The 12,949-nt window shown below is 41.7% G+C and overlaps 1 protein-coding gene across 1 annotated transcript in view; it reads left to right on the top strand.

Moving 5' to 3' along the window:
* LOC306933987 (E3 ubiquitin-protein ligase TRIM21-like) overlaps positions 1 to 821 on the top strand; it is a gene marked incomplete at both ends in the record, with an annotated part of 1,632 nt that extends 811 nt beyond the window's left edge. The window contains one exon of the mRNA XM_079516375.1: positions 1 to 821. This exon is cut by the window's left edge and continues 811 nt beyond it. Coding sequence (XP_079372501.1) covers positions 1 to 821 — 821 coding nt within the window.
* Between the last annotated feature and the right edge of the window lie 12,128 nt (positions 822 to 12,949).

The raw sequence follows: 12,949 nt of genomic DNA on the forward strand, positions 1-12,949 counted from the left end.
CTGAAGGCTTCATTAAAGAGCTGGAAGAGGAAATCACTGATTTAAAGAAGAGAAGCTCTGAGCTGAAGCAGGTCTCACACACTGAAGACCACCTCCACCTCCTCCGAAACTTCCCATCCATCAATATCCCTCCACCCACCAAGGACTGGACAAAGGTCAATGTCCATCGGTCTTCATATGTGGGGGTTGTGAGCACAGCTGTGGCTCAGCTGGAGAAGACACTCAGTCAAGAGATGAAGAAGCTGGGTGATGAGCTGAGGAGGATCCAGCAATATGCAGTAGATGTAACTTTGGACCCTGATACAGCACAGTGCGAACTCATCCTGTCTGAGGATGGAAAACAAGTGAGTCATGGAGATGTAAAGAAGACCCTCCCAAAAAACAAAGAGAGATTCTCCAACAAATACGCTGTGTTAGGAAAACAAAGCTTCTCCTCAGGAAGGTTTTACTATGAGATTCAAGTAAAAGGGAAGACTGGCTGGCTATTAGGAGTAGCCAGAGAGTCTGTCAACAGACACCAGGAATTGATTAAATTAACCCTGAACAATGGTTACTGGGCAATAGGGTTGAAGAAGGGAAATGAGCACTACAGCAGTGCTGCTGACCCTGTCCTCCTCACTGTAAGAGAGAAGCTCCAGAAAGTGGGAGTGTTTGTTGATTATGAGGAAGGTCTTGTCTCCTTTTATGATGTGGAAGCCAGAGTTCTTATCTACTCTTTCACTGGCTGCACCTTCACTGAGAAACTCTATCCATACTTCAATCCACATAGCAACCAGAGTGGTACAAACTCTGTTCCCCTGACAATCTCTCCTGTCAGTTAAATTAGACTCATCCTCAGCTTTCCATGAAAATATTAATTGCGATTTAAGTGTGTATGTTTAAGGTCTGTGTTATATTTTCTCATCAAACTGTCAAATCCATCCAATTGTTAAACTAAATGTTCTAACAATTATATTTTAAGAACTTAAATTAACTTAACATCTCTGAATAGAATATGGTTTGCAAATGGCGTTCTGCTTTTGAAGGTTTTAGGTATAAGACTTTACAGTATGTACAGTATAACCGGCACACCACTTATGATGTTGTTTGTATGTATTTTTATTAAATGTTTTTTATTTAGTTTTAATAATGTATGCATACATTTACATGCATATAACAAAAATATGTTAATCCGGCCGGCCTTTACGCAGATTTTGTTTAATCTGGTCTAGTTCTGCCTTACTAGGTAATATTTGTTCAATTCGTGGTAGACTACCACAGTTGATTGTGCTTTCTAGTACTAGCAGCAGACAGAGTCATCTCTTCCAGGCCAGGTTTAGTGCAGTGTTGATTTCGTTGACTAAAACTATCGTCGACTACCTTTTTTCACTGAACTAAAATAACTATGATGACTAAAACTCTGACAAAATGTACTGCCAATAGAAACTAGACTAAAATGTTATGGAGGGACTAGTGGAGAAGAGATCCAGTAGAACTAAGACAAGTCATTTTATCCGTGGTTGTGTGCAGGTGTCATGTTCAGAAAATAGCAGATCTACAAGCTCACAACACGTCGCAGAGTGATACGCTGTGAGCTTGTAGATCGGCTGTTTTCGGCACACAGCTAATTATAAATCAGGCATTATGACGCTCATCAAGGCTAAATCAACTGTAGATTTAGTCGACTAAAATCTTACATGTAGCCGATTAAAACTAGACTAAAAGTTTATAAAAACTAAATGGAATTGTATTCTAAATACTATGACTCAAACGAAATCCAAATGTGTTGTCAACAACACAGGTTTAGAGCCTGTATGATGCTTTTTGATGTGAACACAACACTGTTGTCACGCCACATTCTGCTTTATTAGGATTGGAGGATACATTATATGTAGGATTGTTGTATTAATTTACAACACTATGTACTTCACATCTAAATAGATTTACCGGACGGAAACCTATCCTACTTTATTTCTTAGTACATGTCTTTGACTTTGTGATTCCTTACAATATTTCTCTATGCCACACCACATGGCTATTGGATCCATTTATGAACAATAAACAGACCATGTCTCCCTGTCAGCCACTCCCACTCTCCATTCCTACCCTCAGTCATTGTCACACACCTGTTCCCACTCCATCCCCAGCCCAGCCATGCCCACAATACAAACCTGCGATCACTTCTCCAATCAACCTGCTCCCTTTAAAACTGGACTCATTCCACACACACTGCCAGAACATTCTTTGTGTTTTCCCTCATGGTCCTTGTAGTTCCTCTGTTACTCTGTTTCTGCATCGTGCCTAAGAGGTTTGCATCCTGGACTTTCTGCTTTGTGGTTATTGTAAGTTTTGGACAATCTGTTGACTTTTGGGCATTTGTACTTTTGAACAGTTTGCTTTTTGGACTTCCTGATTTCTTTCTGTTTGCTATGCTACTCTTTGTAAGCTTTACTTTTGTTTATTTAATAAATAAGTTAATTTGAACTTTCCTGCTTGTGGCTCTTGCTTTTGGGTTCTATCTCCTGCCAATCGTGACACTATGTACTTCACATCTAAATAGATTATTTACTTGTAAAATGATACCGGACGGAAACCTATCCTACTTTATTTCTTATTGCTTAGTACTTGTCTTTGATTCCTTACAATATTTCCTCTATGCCACACCACATGGCTATTGGACCCATTTTATGAACAATAAATGTTTTTTTTATGTGAAATCTTTGTGATTTTTACCCGTCCAACACTTCTGAAATGATAGACCATTATACAAAGTACCGTCCACCTCTGCAGAGTCTAGCGATCCGAATCCACCGCATTGTTGTTGTTCATGTGTTGGTTATAATTGCGATAGTAATCATTCATTATTGCTATAGAGTATAGAGTGTTTGTTCAGTAACTCAGGTTCTCCTAGTCTCTCCAGCGCTTTAGTAAGCAGAAATACTGTACATTTTCAAGTCGGGATACTTTTGATTGATTGAAATATTTATTAACAGTTTGCAGAATTACAGTACATTTCAAGCACAAACTCAATACAAAGACTGTTAACTGTGAGTGGACGACCCAATTAAGCATTACACTTGTTTACAAGAGGGTCCACCATGTTCTATTCATCACCAAAAAATAGCCACTCTACAAGCTGACAACATATCTGTATCATAAATAACCTAATTTGTGTTTATGTGGTTGCCCTAACAGGGCAACCAGACTAAATAATTGCCCGACTTTAATATTATGTATCTAGAGTAAACCCCAAAAGTTTGCATATTAGTCTGCCCCCTGTGACGTCATGTGGGTCAATACATCATCATCAGACATCATCATACTGTACTTAGCGAGCTACTCAAGCCCACATTGTTTCTTCAGGAACCGTATCCGTGCAACACTTTCAATTTCCCAAAATTGTGAAATGTCTAGTTTTTGTATTTAGTTTTTGTCTCTGTTTTGTGTTTGTTCCATTGCTCCCTGCCTCCCTTCCGCAAAAGGACCACAATAATGGAAACTTGTGTTTTTTATTCTTTGTAAATTCATTTTCAGTACACTGTCAAGTGCACTGTCAATCATCATTCAGTATTTTATTGATTTAGCTGTTATTTTAGCTATTTTGCTATACTAGGCTATAATATTGTTGGTGCAGTCTTCGGAGCATGCATGTCACACCAACATGTCACTCCATGTACTACTTGAATGATGAGGGGAAAATAAAACCTCTTTCGATCTTATAAGCCTCTTTTAATTCTAACTATTCAACTTTATTTGACTTATTTTACTATATATAAAGCTCTAAACGGTCTTGCACCTTCCTACCTCCACGACTGCCTGCCTAGTCATGTTCCAGGCCGCCCTCTTAGGTCCTCAGGTGCGTGCCTGCTCGAGATGCCTTCTGCTTTTACGGCGGCTGGATTAAACTTCCGCTTCAGTTTGCAGGCTCCCTCGGTAGATATTCTTAAAGCACAGCTCAAGACTCATCTTTTTTGAATTTTTTTTTAACTCTTTTCTGTTCTATGCCTTGTTAAGCACTTTGCGATGCATTTCTGGCATGAAAGTTGCTATATAAATAAAGTTTATTATTATTATTATAAGCCTCTTTTAATTCTAACTATTCAACTTTATTTGACATTATTCTGCTGCTGACAGTATGTTGATAATAGAATACACGACTGTGTGTGTGTGTGTGTGTGTGTGTGTGTGTGTGTGTGTGTGTGTGTGTGTGTGGAAATGATGGGCCCCTGGGCCACCGTCATGCAAAAGAGCCCCCCCCCCCCCCACCCTCCCAGAGCTTTTTTTTCCCCCGACGTGGTGCTACTGTCTGTACACGTGTAGTCGTGTACGCATAACAATTATGACATATAGGCCTGCGATATTCAGATTTACAGCAAGGGATTGCTTAAAAATAATAAACAGCCAAAAACTAAGCCAAATAAATGCAAACTGAGGGTTTAAACACTTGCAGTAATGTGTAGGACTTTTGGGGTTATTTTATTGACAAATGAATAAGCCCATTGTTAACTAGAAAAAGTGCCCCTCGGGGCACAGGTCTCCACCAGGGCAGGTCAGGTTGTGGCCTCCAGGTGGTGCTATAATAGGCCAATGTGAAAAGGGTGCCATTTCTTCCTACGCCTTTGATGGCAATTGGATGATTTGAGGCATTTTGTTCCAAAAATGTGTTTTGCAAAAATCAACCTGTTGGTGGCGCTATAACAGGCCAATGTGAAAAGGGTGGGATATATTCCTCAGCCTAGTAAGAAAATGTGTGAAAGATTTCACATAAATTGCATGCTGCGTTCATGATTTGAGGCTTTTGTTCAAAACGGGGCAATCTTGCAAACTGTGAAAGCCAATTATAGCCAATTAGGATGGAATATGAAATATCGGACAGATCCGACTTGAGCACATGACCATAGAGATACTTTGTAACGATTTGTGAGATTTTTGGACAGAATCTGGAGGAGTAATATCAAAAAATGTGTTTTACAAAAGTCGGCCTCCTGGTGGCGCTATAAAAGGCAGATGCGGAAAATGCAGGTCAAAGGTTTGTCCTTGGCCTCTAGGGAGTGTGCATGCAATGTTTCACGCAGATCGGTGCAGTTTTAGGTAAAACATGTGAAAAGCTGCCTCATGGTGGCACTATAACAGGCCGTTCTGGAAAATGTGGGGCAGAGGTTCATCGTTGGCATCCAGGGAGTGTGTGTGCAAAGTTTGGCATCGACGGTGCCGGAGATTAGCTGGTAACAGACGGACGGAAGGACACACACACACACGGACGGAGTGCAAAACATACTCTCTCCCCATGCCTTCGGCCTGGTGGAGACAACTCTCCCCATGCCTTCGGCCTGGTGGAGACAATAACAGTGACAAGGACCGTGTGAGTCACTGCTGTTACCCCTTTTTTGGGGGGCCCTTGAGCTTGAGCCTCTTCGCGGTCACGCGGACGCTCAAGCTCAAGGGCCCCTGTGTGTGTGTGTGTGTGTGTGTTTACCACCGCTGAAGTGCCCTTGAGCAAGGCATTGAACCCCAACCATGAAATGTTCTATGAGCAGGGCGTGGCTGTAAACAAGCATCTCGAGCTTAGTCCACTTACCCTGGGTAAACAACGAACTTTGCTTTGTGTGTGTGTGTGTGTGTGTGTGTGTGTGTGTGTGTGTGTGTGTGTGTGTGTGTGTGTGTGTGTGTGTGTGTGTGTGTGTGTGTGTGTGTGTGTGTGTGTGTGTGTGTGTGTGTGTGTGTGTGTGTGTGTGTGTGTGTGTGTGTGTGTGTGTGTGTGTGTGTGTGTGTGTGTGCGCGCGCATGAAAGATGACACCAGTCGGGTGTGCTGCTGTTGCGTAATCTCAATGACGTTTCAAAAGCGAAAGTAAAAACCACAGCAGGCAACAGCGCTAGGTTCTCAATAACGACTTCAAAGTTCAAATCAAGAGGATTTTCTATAAACGGAAAGGAATTACAGACATTGACAGGTGAGCATAGGCTACATAAAACTTTTCTATACAGAATACAGACCAAAAACACATGTTTTCTGATTAGCTGTGGTTCTACATAATGGAGTGTTTTCAGTGAGGTGGATCCATTAAAAACTACATGTATACTAGCTTGATCAGGGTTTTGGTAAAGTATCCTTTAAGAAGTACCTTTTACTCTAAGAGTTGCATTTAGTGGTGCATTTAGTCACACATTGTGTGTGTGTGTGTGTGTGTGTGGGGGGGGGGGGGAGACCAAGTTTGCGTGTGGCTGTGAGAGAGAGAGAGAGAGAGAGCGCGAGAGGGAGACAGAGGGGGGAGAGAGAGGGAGTGCGTGTGTGGTTAGGTTGCTGTTGTTATTGTTCATGTGGAGTGCACTGTGCATTACGTCTAATGGTATGAATGGTATTTAAAGGGATATTTTACTTTCTTATGTGAACACCCAGACAGTTTTTAAGTTACTTGATTCAGTATTTAGATATTTGACATTCATTTTAGCTGCCCCGCCCCTTCCTATACAAACCCATTGTAACTTCAAACTCCATTTTAACCATGATAGATTCATCAAAAACACCCGTCCTTTTTTCTGGTGACTGATTTTGTCCTTCTAATACGTGAGGGGGCCCTGGTTCTTCATTTACTGTTTTCATTTATGTTTAAATATTGTTTGGATTCTTTAGTCTCTTCGGTCCTGCAGCAGCTTCTCCCTCCTCCTCATTATTTTCCAAAAACAATATTTAAACATAAATGAAAACAGTAAATGAAGAACCAGGGGCCCCTCATGTATGAGAAGGACAAAATCAATCACCAGAAAAAAGGACGGGTGTTTTTGATGAATCTATCATGGTTAAAATGGAGTTTGAAGTTACAATGGGTTTGTATATGAAGGGGGCGGAGCAGCTAAAATGTATGTCAAATATCTAAATACTGAATCAAGTAACTTAAAAACTGTCTGGGTGTTCACATAAGACTGAGTAGACGATGAAATTACCAAAACAATTTTTGAAAGTGAAATATCCCTTAAGTCCGACAGTCCTATGTTATGTCCGGGTCCAAGTGGCACCAGCTCCCGTCCACTTCTCATTGTAAATAGTAATATATCTAAAGGCGTGAATCTTTTTACAATAACGTTATTTTTCGGAAAGGAAGCCATTGAGGGCTAAAATGGGTCTTAATGCTTCCAACTCGAGTAGAATTATTAATGTTCTGTACAAGTGTCCATAACAAAGAAAATATATGATGTGGAGACAATAAAGACTATTATTATCATTATTATTGAACGTGGTAACAGTCCTCCTCACTGTAAGAGGAAAGCTCCAGAAAGTGGGAGTGTTTGTGGATTATGAGGAAGGTCTGGTCTCCTTTTATGATGTGGAGGCCAGAGTTCTTATCTACTCTTTCACTGGCTGCACCTTCACTGAGAATCTATATCCATACTTCAATCCATGTGGCAACCAGAGTGGTACAAACTCTGTTCCCCTGACAATCTGTCCTGTCAGTTAAATTAGACTCATCCTCAGCTTTCCATGAAAATATTCATTGTGATTTAATATTGATTGACTATGATGAAACTCTGACAAAATGTACTGTCAATAGAAACTAGACTAAAATGTTATGGAGGGACTATAGTGGAGAAGAGATCCAGTAGAACTAAGACAAGTAATTTTATCCGTGGTTGTGTGCAGGTGTCATGTTCAGAAAATAGCAGATCTACAAGCTCACAACACGTCGCAGAGTGATACGCTGTGAGCTTGTAGATCGGCTGTTTTCGGCACACAGCTAATTATAAATCAGGCATTATGACGCTCATCAAGGCTAAATCAACTGTAGATTTAGTCGACTAAAATCTTACATTTAGCCGATTAGAACTAGACTAAAAGTTCATAAAAATTAAATGGAATTGTATTCTAAATACTATGACTCAAACTATATCCAAATGTGTTGTCAACAACACAGGTTTAGAGTCTGTATGATGCTTTTTGATGTGAACACAACACTGTTGTCACGCCACATTCTGCTTTATTAGGATTGGAGGATACACTATATGTAGGATTGTTGTATTAATTTACAACACTATGTACTTCACATCTAAATAGATTATTTACTTGTAAAACGATACCGGATGGAAACCTATTCCCACTGATTTGTACTTGTCTTTGACTTTGTGATTCCTTACAATATTTCCTCTGTGCCACACCACATGGCTATTGGATCCATTTATGAACAATAAATGTTTTTTATGTGAAATCTTTGTGATCTTTACCGGTCCAACACTTCTGAAATGATAGACCATTATACAAAGTACCGTCCACCACTGCAGAGTCTAGCGATCCGAATCCACTGCATTGTTGTTCATTTGTTGGTTATAATTGCGATAGTAATCATTCATTATTGCTATAGAGTAGAGTGTTTGTTCAATAACTCAGGTTCTCCAAGTCTCTCCAGCGCTTTAGTAAGCAGAAATACTGTACATTTTCAAGTCGGGATACTTTTGATTGATTGATTGAAATATTTATTAACAGTTTGCAGAATTACAGTACATTTCAAGCACAAACTCAATACAAAGACTGTTAACTGTGAGTGGACGACCCAATTAAGCATTACACTTTTTTACAAGAGGGTCCACCATGTTCAATTCATCACTAATCTCTTCCAATCAGGAAACGGCATAGACAAGTGAAAGTGGACGTGATTAATCAAAAGAATTACAGGTTTAGAACTGGAACACTCTAAAATTGAAGCTGATCAATTATCTTCATGTGGTTCTCTCTCCTGATTGGATAAAGTTGGTGTCCTACCTGTATCCAATAGAAGAGTTACATTACAGTTATTTCTTTCCCCAATAATATTTGTGCGTCTTGGATTTCTGGTTCAAACACAGTGTATACAGCTCCATAGAACATATGAAGTATCCTGAATAAATACGTTGTTTTCTTTGGCTTTTGAGGCAAAATATTCTACAACTCTCATAAAGTATATGTATGTTATTTACATTTGACAGTCAAAACTACAACAAATCAAACAAACAAGAAAGTAAACTGAATACTGGGGTAGCAAGACATGCTATTAGGATAACACTGACTGGACAAAAGAGATTCAGAGATGACTTTCCAGAGTAATTAACCTGTATAGACCAAAATGCAGCTGACAAACTATACAGTGCATCAAGCCTCCCTTCTGAACGAACACACGTGTGCTTTAGGCCTACAGTAAAGCAATATGTTAAGGACTTTGATCGCATAAAGTAGTACACATACATTAACAAGGCAGCCAGGTGAACAAGGCTTGCCTAACTCTAATGATTGCTGAAAAACTGCTTGTAAATATATTTTCTTCATTTGGAGAACAATTTCAGCTGTTATCAGATAACATCATACAACAATACAATGACAATTGACTAATACAAAGACAATGGTACATATTTACATTATCAACTTTATCAAAGCAAGAAAGATGCCAGTGAAGGGTTAACTTCTAGAACGTGAGGTCAATTAAAAGCACTGCAGTAAAAAGTGCTTTTAATTGTTATATTATTGTTCAAGATCAGCATTACTTCTTTTTCAAGAAGTCTACACACAATTAGAGAATTGTGATGCAGAGAGAATGTAGAGAGAATGTAGAGAGAATGTGGAATTGTTATTTTGATCAACACTATTAGCCGGTTGTCTCTCCTATGGTACCAGATCAATACAGCATGGAATTGTGGGTCTGAGAGGCTACATGTCATGAAATGGTGGTTCGTGGCTCAAATGCCGAATAAATAATGGACCTTCATATGAAAAGGGTCCTAAACCACTGTTCTATGCTGTCCATTCCTATTTCTGTCTGTCTGTCTGTCTGTCTGTCTGTCTGTCTGTCTGTCTGTCTGTCTGTCTGTCTGTCTGTCTGTCTGTACTCCCCTCCCTTCTCATGTCCTATACTCCTCCTCCTCTTCCTCAGTGTTAAAGCTTCAGTCCGTAAGGTGTATGTCCTCTACTCTGGATTCACGCGTCATTCTCCCACGTCGGTGCCAAAATGTCCACTTCTGGAAAGCCTGAGATATTGCACTTTGAGCTTTGACATGCAATACAATACACTGGTCAACCAGTAATGGTTCTATGCCTGCAGTGTCTGCATTTCTCAATGGAAGAGCAGGGAGACCAACACCAACTACAAGCACCACTTTGGATATTATTATTGTATTAACATAATATCATTTGATTCACTATAATGTCATGGATTTCACCTTTAATTGAATTCTGAGAGAGTAGCCTATAAATGGAATCAAAGACTCACACCTTATGCATTTGGGTTTGGTTGGGTCCAGCTTTCTCTCTAGGGCAGAATAGTACATTTCCGTGTGCCAGAAATAGCCACTCTACAAGCTCACAACAGATCTGTATCATAAATAACCTAATTTGTGTTTATGTGGTTGCCCCTAACAGGGTAACCAGACTAAATAATTGCCCAATTTTACTATTATATATAGTAAACCCCAAAAGTTTGCATATTAGTCTTCCCCCTGTGACGTCATGTGTGTCAATACATCATCATCAGACATCATCATACTGTACTTAGCGAGCTACTCAAGCCCACATTGTTTCTTCAGGAACAGTATCGGTGCAACACGTATTTAGTTTATTATTATTAGTATTGTTATAAGCCTCTTTTAATTCTAACTATTCAACTTTATTTGACATTATTCTATTCAGTATGTTGATAATAGAATACACGACAAGACTAAAGCTGTGTGTGTGTGTGTGTGTGTGTGTGTGTGTGTGTGTGTGTGTGTGTGTGTGTGTGTGTGTGTGTGTGTGTGTGTGTGTGTGTGTGTGTGTGTGTGTGTGTGTGTGTGTGTGTGTGTGTGTGTGTGTATCTAGAAATGATGGCCATCGTCATGCAAAAGGGCCCCCCCCCCACCCCCCCAGAGCTTTTTTCCCCCCGACGTGGCGCTACTGTCTGTACACGTGTACGCATAACAATTATGACATATAGGCCTGCGATATTCAGATTTACAGCAAGGGATTGCTTAAAAATAATAAACAGCCAAAAACTAAGCCAAATAAATGCAAACTGAGGGTTTAAACACTTGCACTAATGTGTAGGACTTTTGAGGTTATTTTATTGACACAAATGAATAAGCCCATTGTTAATAACAGTGACAAGGACCGTGTGTGTCACTGCTGTTACCCCTTTTTTGGGGGGCCCTTGAGTTTGATCCTCTTCGCGGTCACGCGGACGTTCAAGCTCAAGGGCCCCTGTGCGTGTGTGTGTGTGTGTGTGTGTGTGTGCGCGCGCATGAAAGATGACACCAGTCGGGTGTGCTGCTGTTGCGTAATCTCAATGACGTTTCAAAAGCGAAAGTAAAAAACACAGCAGACAACAGCGCTAGGTTCTCAATAACGACTTCAAATCAAGAGGATTTTCTATAAACGGAAAGGAATTACAGACATTGACAGGTGAACATATAGCTACATAAAACTTTTCTATACAGAATACAGACCAAAAACACATGTTTTCTGATTAGCTGTGGTTCTACATAATGGAGTGTTTTCAGTGAGGTGGATACACTAAAAACTATATATGTATACTAGCTTGATCAGGGTTTTGGTAAAGTATCCTTTAAGAAGTACGTTTTACTCTAAGTTGCACTTAGTGGTGCATTTAGTCACACAGTGTGTGTGTGTGTGTGTGTGTGTGTGTGTGTGTGTGTGTGTGTGTGTGTGTGTGTGTGTGTGTGTGTGTGTGTGTGTGTGTGTGTGTGTGTGTGTGTGTGTGTGTGTGTGTGTGTGTGTGTGTGTGTTTCTGTGATTTTTTTCTGTAATGTTATGTCTTGTCTGTTTCTTGTTGCTATAGTGGTGCATTTAGTCGTGTGTGTGTGTGTGTGTGGGGGGGGGGGGGGGTCAAGTTTGCGTGTGGCTGTGTGTGAGAGAGAGAGAGAGAGAGAGAGAGGGGGAGAGGGGGGGAGAGAGAGAGACAGAGGGGGGAGAGGGCGAGAGAGACAGAGGGGGGAGAGGGAGAGAGGGGAGAGGGAGAGAGAGAGACAGAGGGGGGAGAGGGAGAGACATAGGGGGGAGAGGGAGAGAGAGAGACAGAGGGGGGAGATAGAGACAGAGGGGGGAGAGGGAGAGACAGAGGGGGGAGAGGGAGAGAGAGACAGAGGGGGGAGAGGGAGAGAGAGAGGGGGGAGAGGGAGAGGGAGAGAAAGAGACAGAGGGAGGAGAGGGAGAGACAGAGGGGGGAGAGAGAGAGGGGGGAGAGGGAGAGAGAGAGGGGGGAGAGGGAGAGAGAGAGACAGAGGGGGGAGAGGGAGAGAGAGAGACAGAGGGGGGAGAGAGAGAGACAGGGGGAGATGGAGAGAGAGAGAGAGGGGGGAGAGGGAGAGAGAGAGGGGGGGGAGGGAGAGAGAGAGACAGAGGGGGGAGAGGGAGAGAGAGAGAGACAGAGGGGGGAGAGAGAGAGACAGAGGGGGGAGATGGAGAGAGAGACAGAGGGGGGAGAGGGAGAGAGAGAGGGGGGAGAGGGAGAGAGAGAGACAGAGGGGGGAGAGGGAGAGAGAGAGGGGGGAGAGGGAGAGACAGAGGGGGGAGAGGGAGAGAGAGAGAGACAGAGGGGGGAGAGAGAGAGACAGAGGGGGGAGATGGAGAGAGAGACAGAGGGGGGAGAGGGAGAGAGAGACAGAGGGGGGAGAGAGAGAGACAGAGGGGGGAGATGGAGAGAGAGACAGAGGGGGGAGAGAGAGAGACAGAGGGGGGAGAGGGAGAGAGAGAGACAGAGGGGGGGGAGAGAGAGACAGAGGGGGGAGAGAGAGACAGAGGGGGGAGAGAGAGAGACAGAGGGGAGAGGGAGAGAGAGTCTGCGTGTGTGGTTACTGGTTAGGTTGCTGTTAGCCTGGGTATCGAGGTTATAGGTTGCTGTTATTATTGTTCAGGTGGAGTGCATTACGACTAATGGTATGAACGGTATTTAAAGGGATATTTCACTTTCAAAAAAACTTTTGGTCATTTCATCGTCTAGTCAGTTTTTCAGTATTTAGATA

The sequence above is a fragment of the Electrona antarctica genome, assembly GCF_951216825.1.
Source record: "Electrona antarctica genome assembly, chromosome: 12".
Taxonomy (NCBI): domain Eukaryota; kingdom Metazoa; phylum Chordata; class Actinopteri; order Myctophiformes; family Myctophidae; genus Electrona; species Electrona antarctica.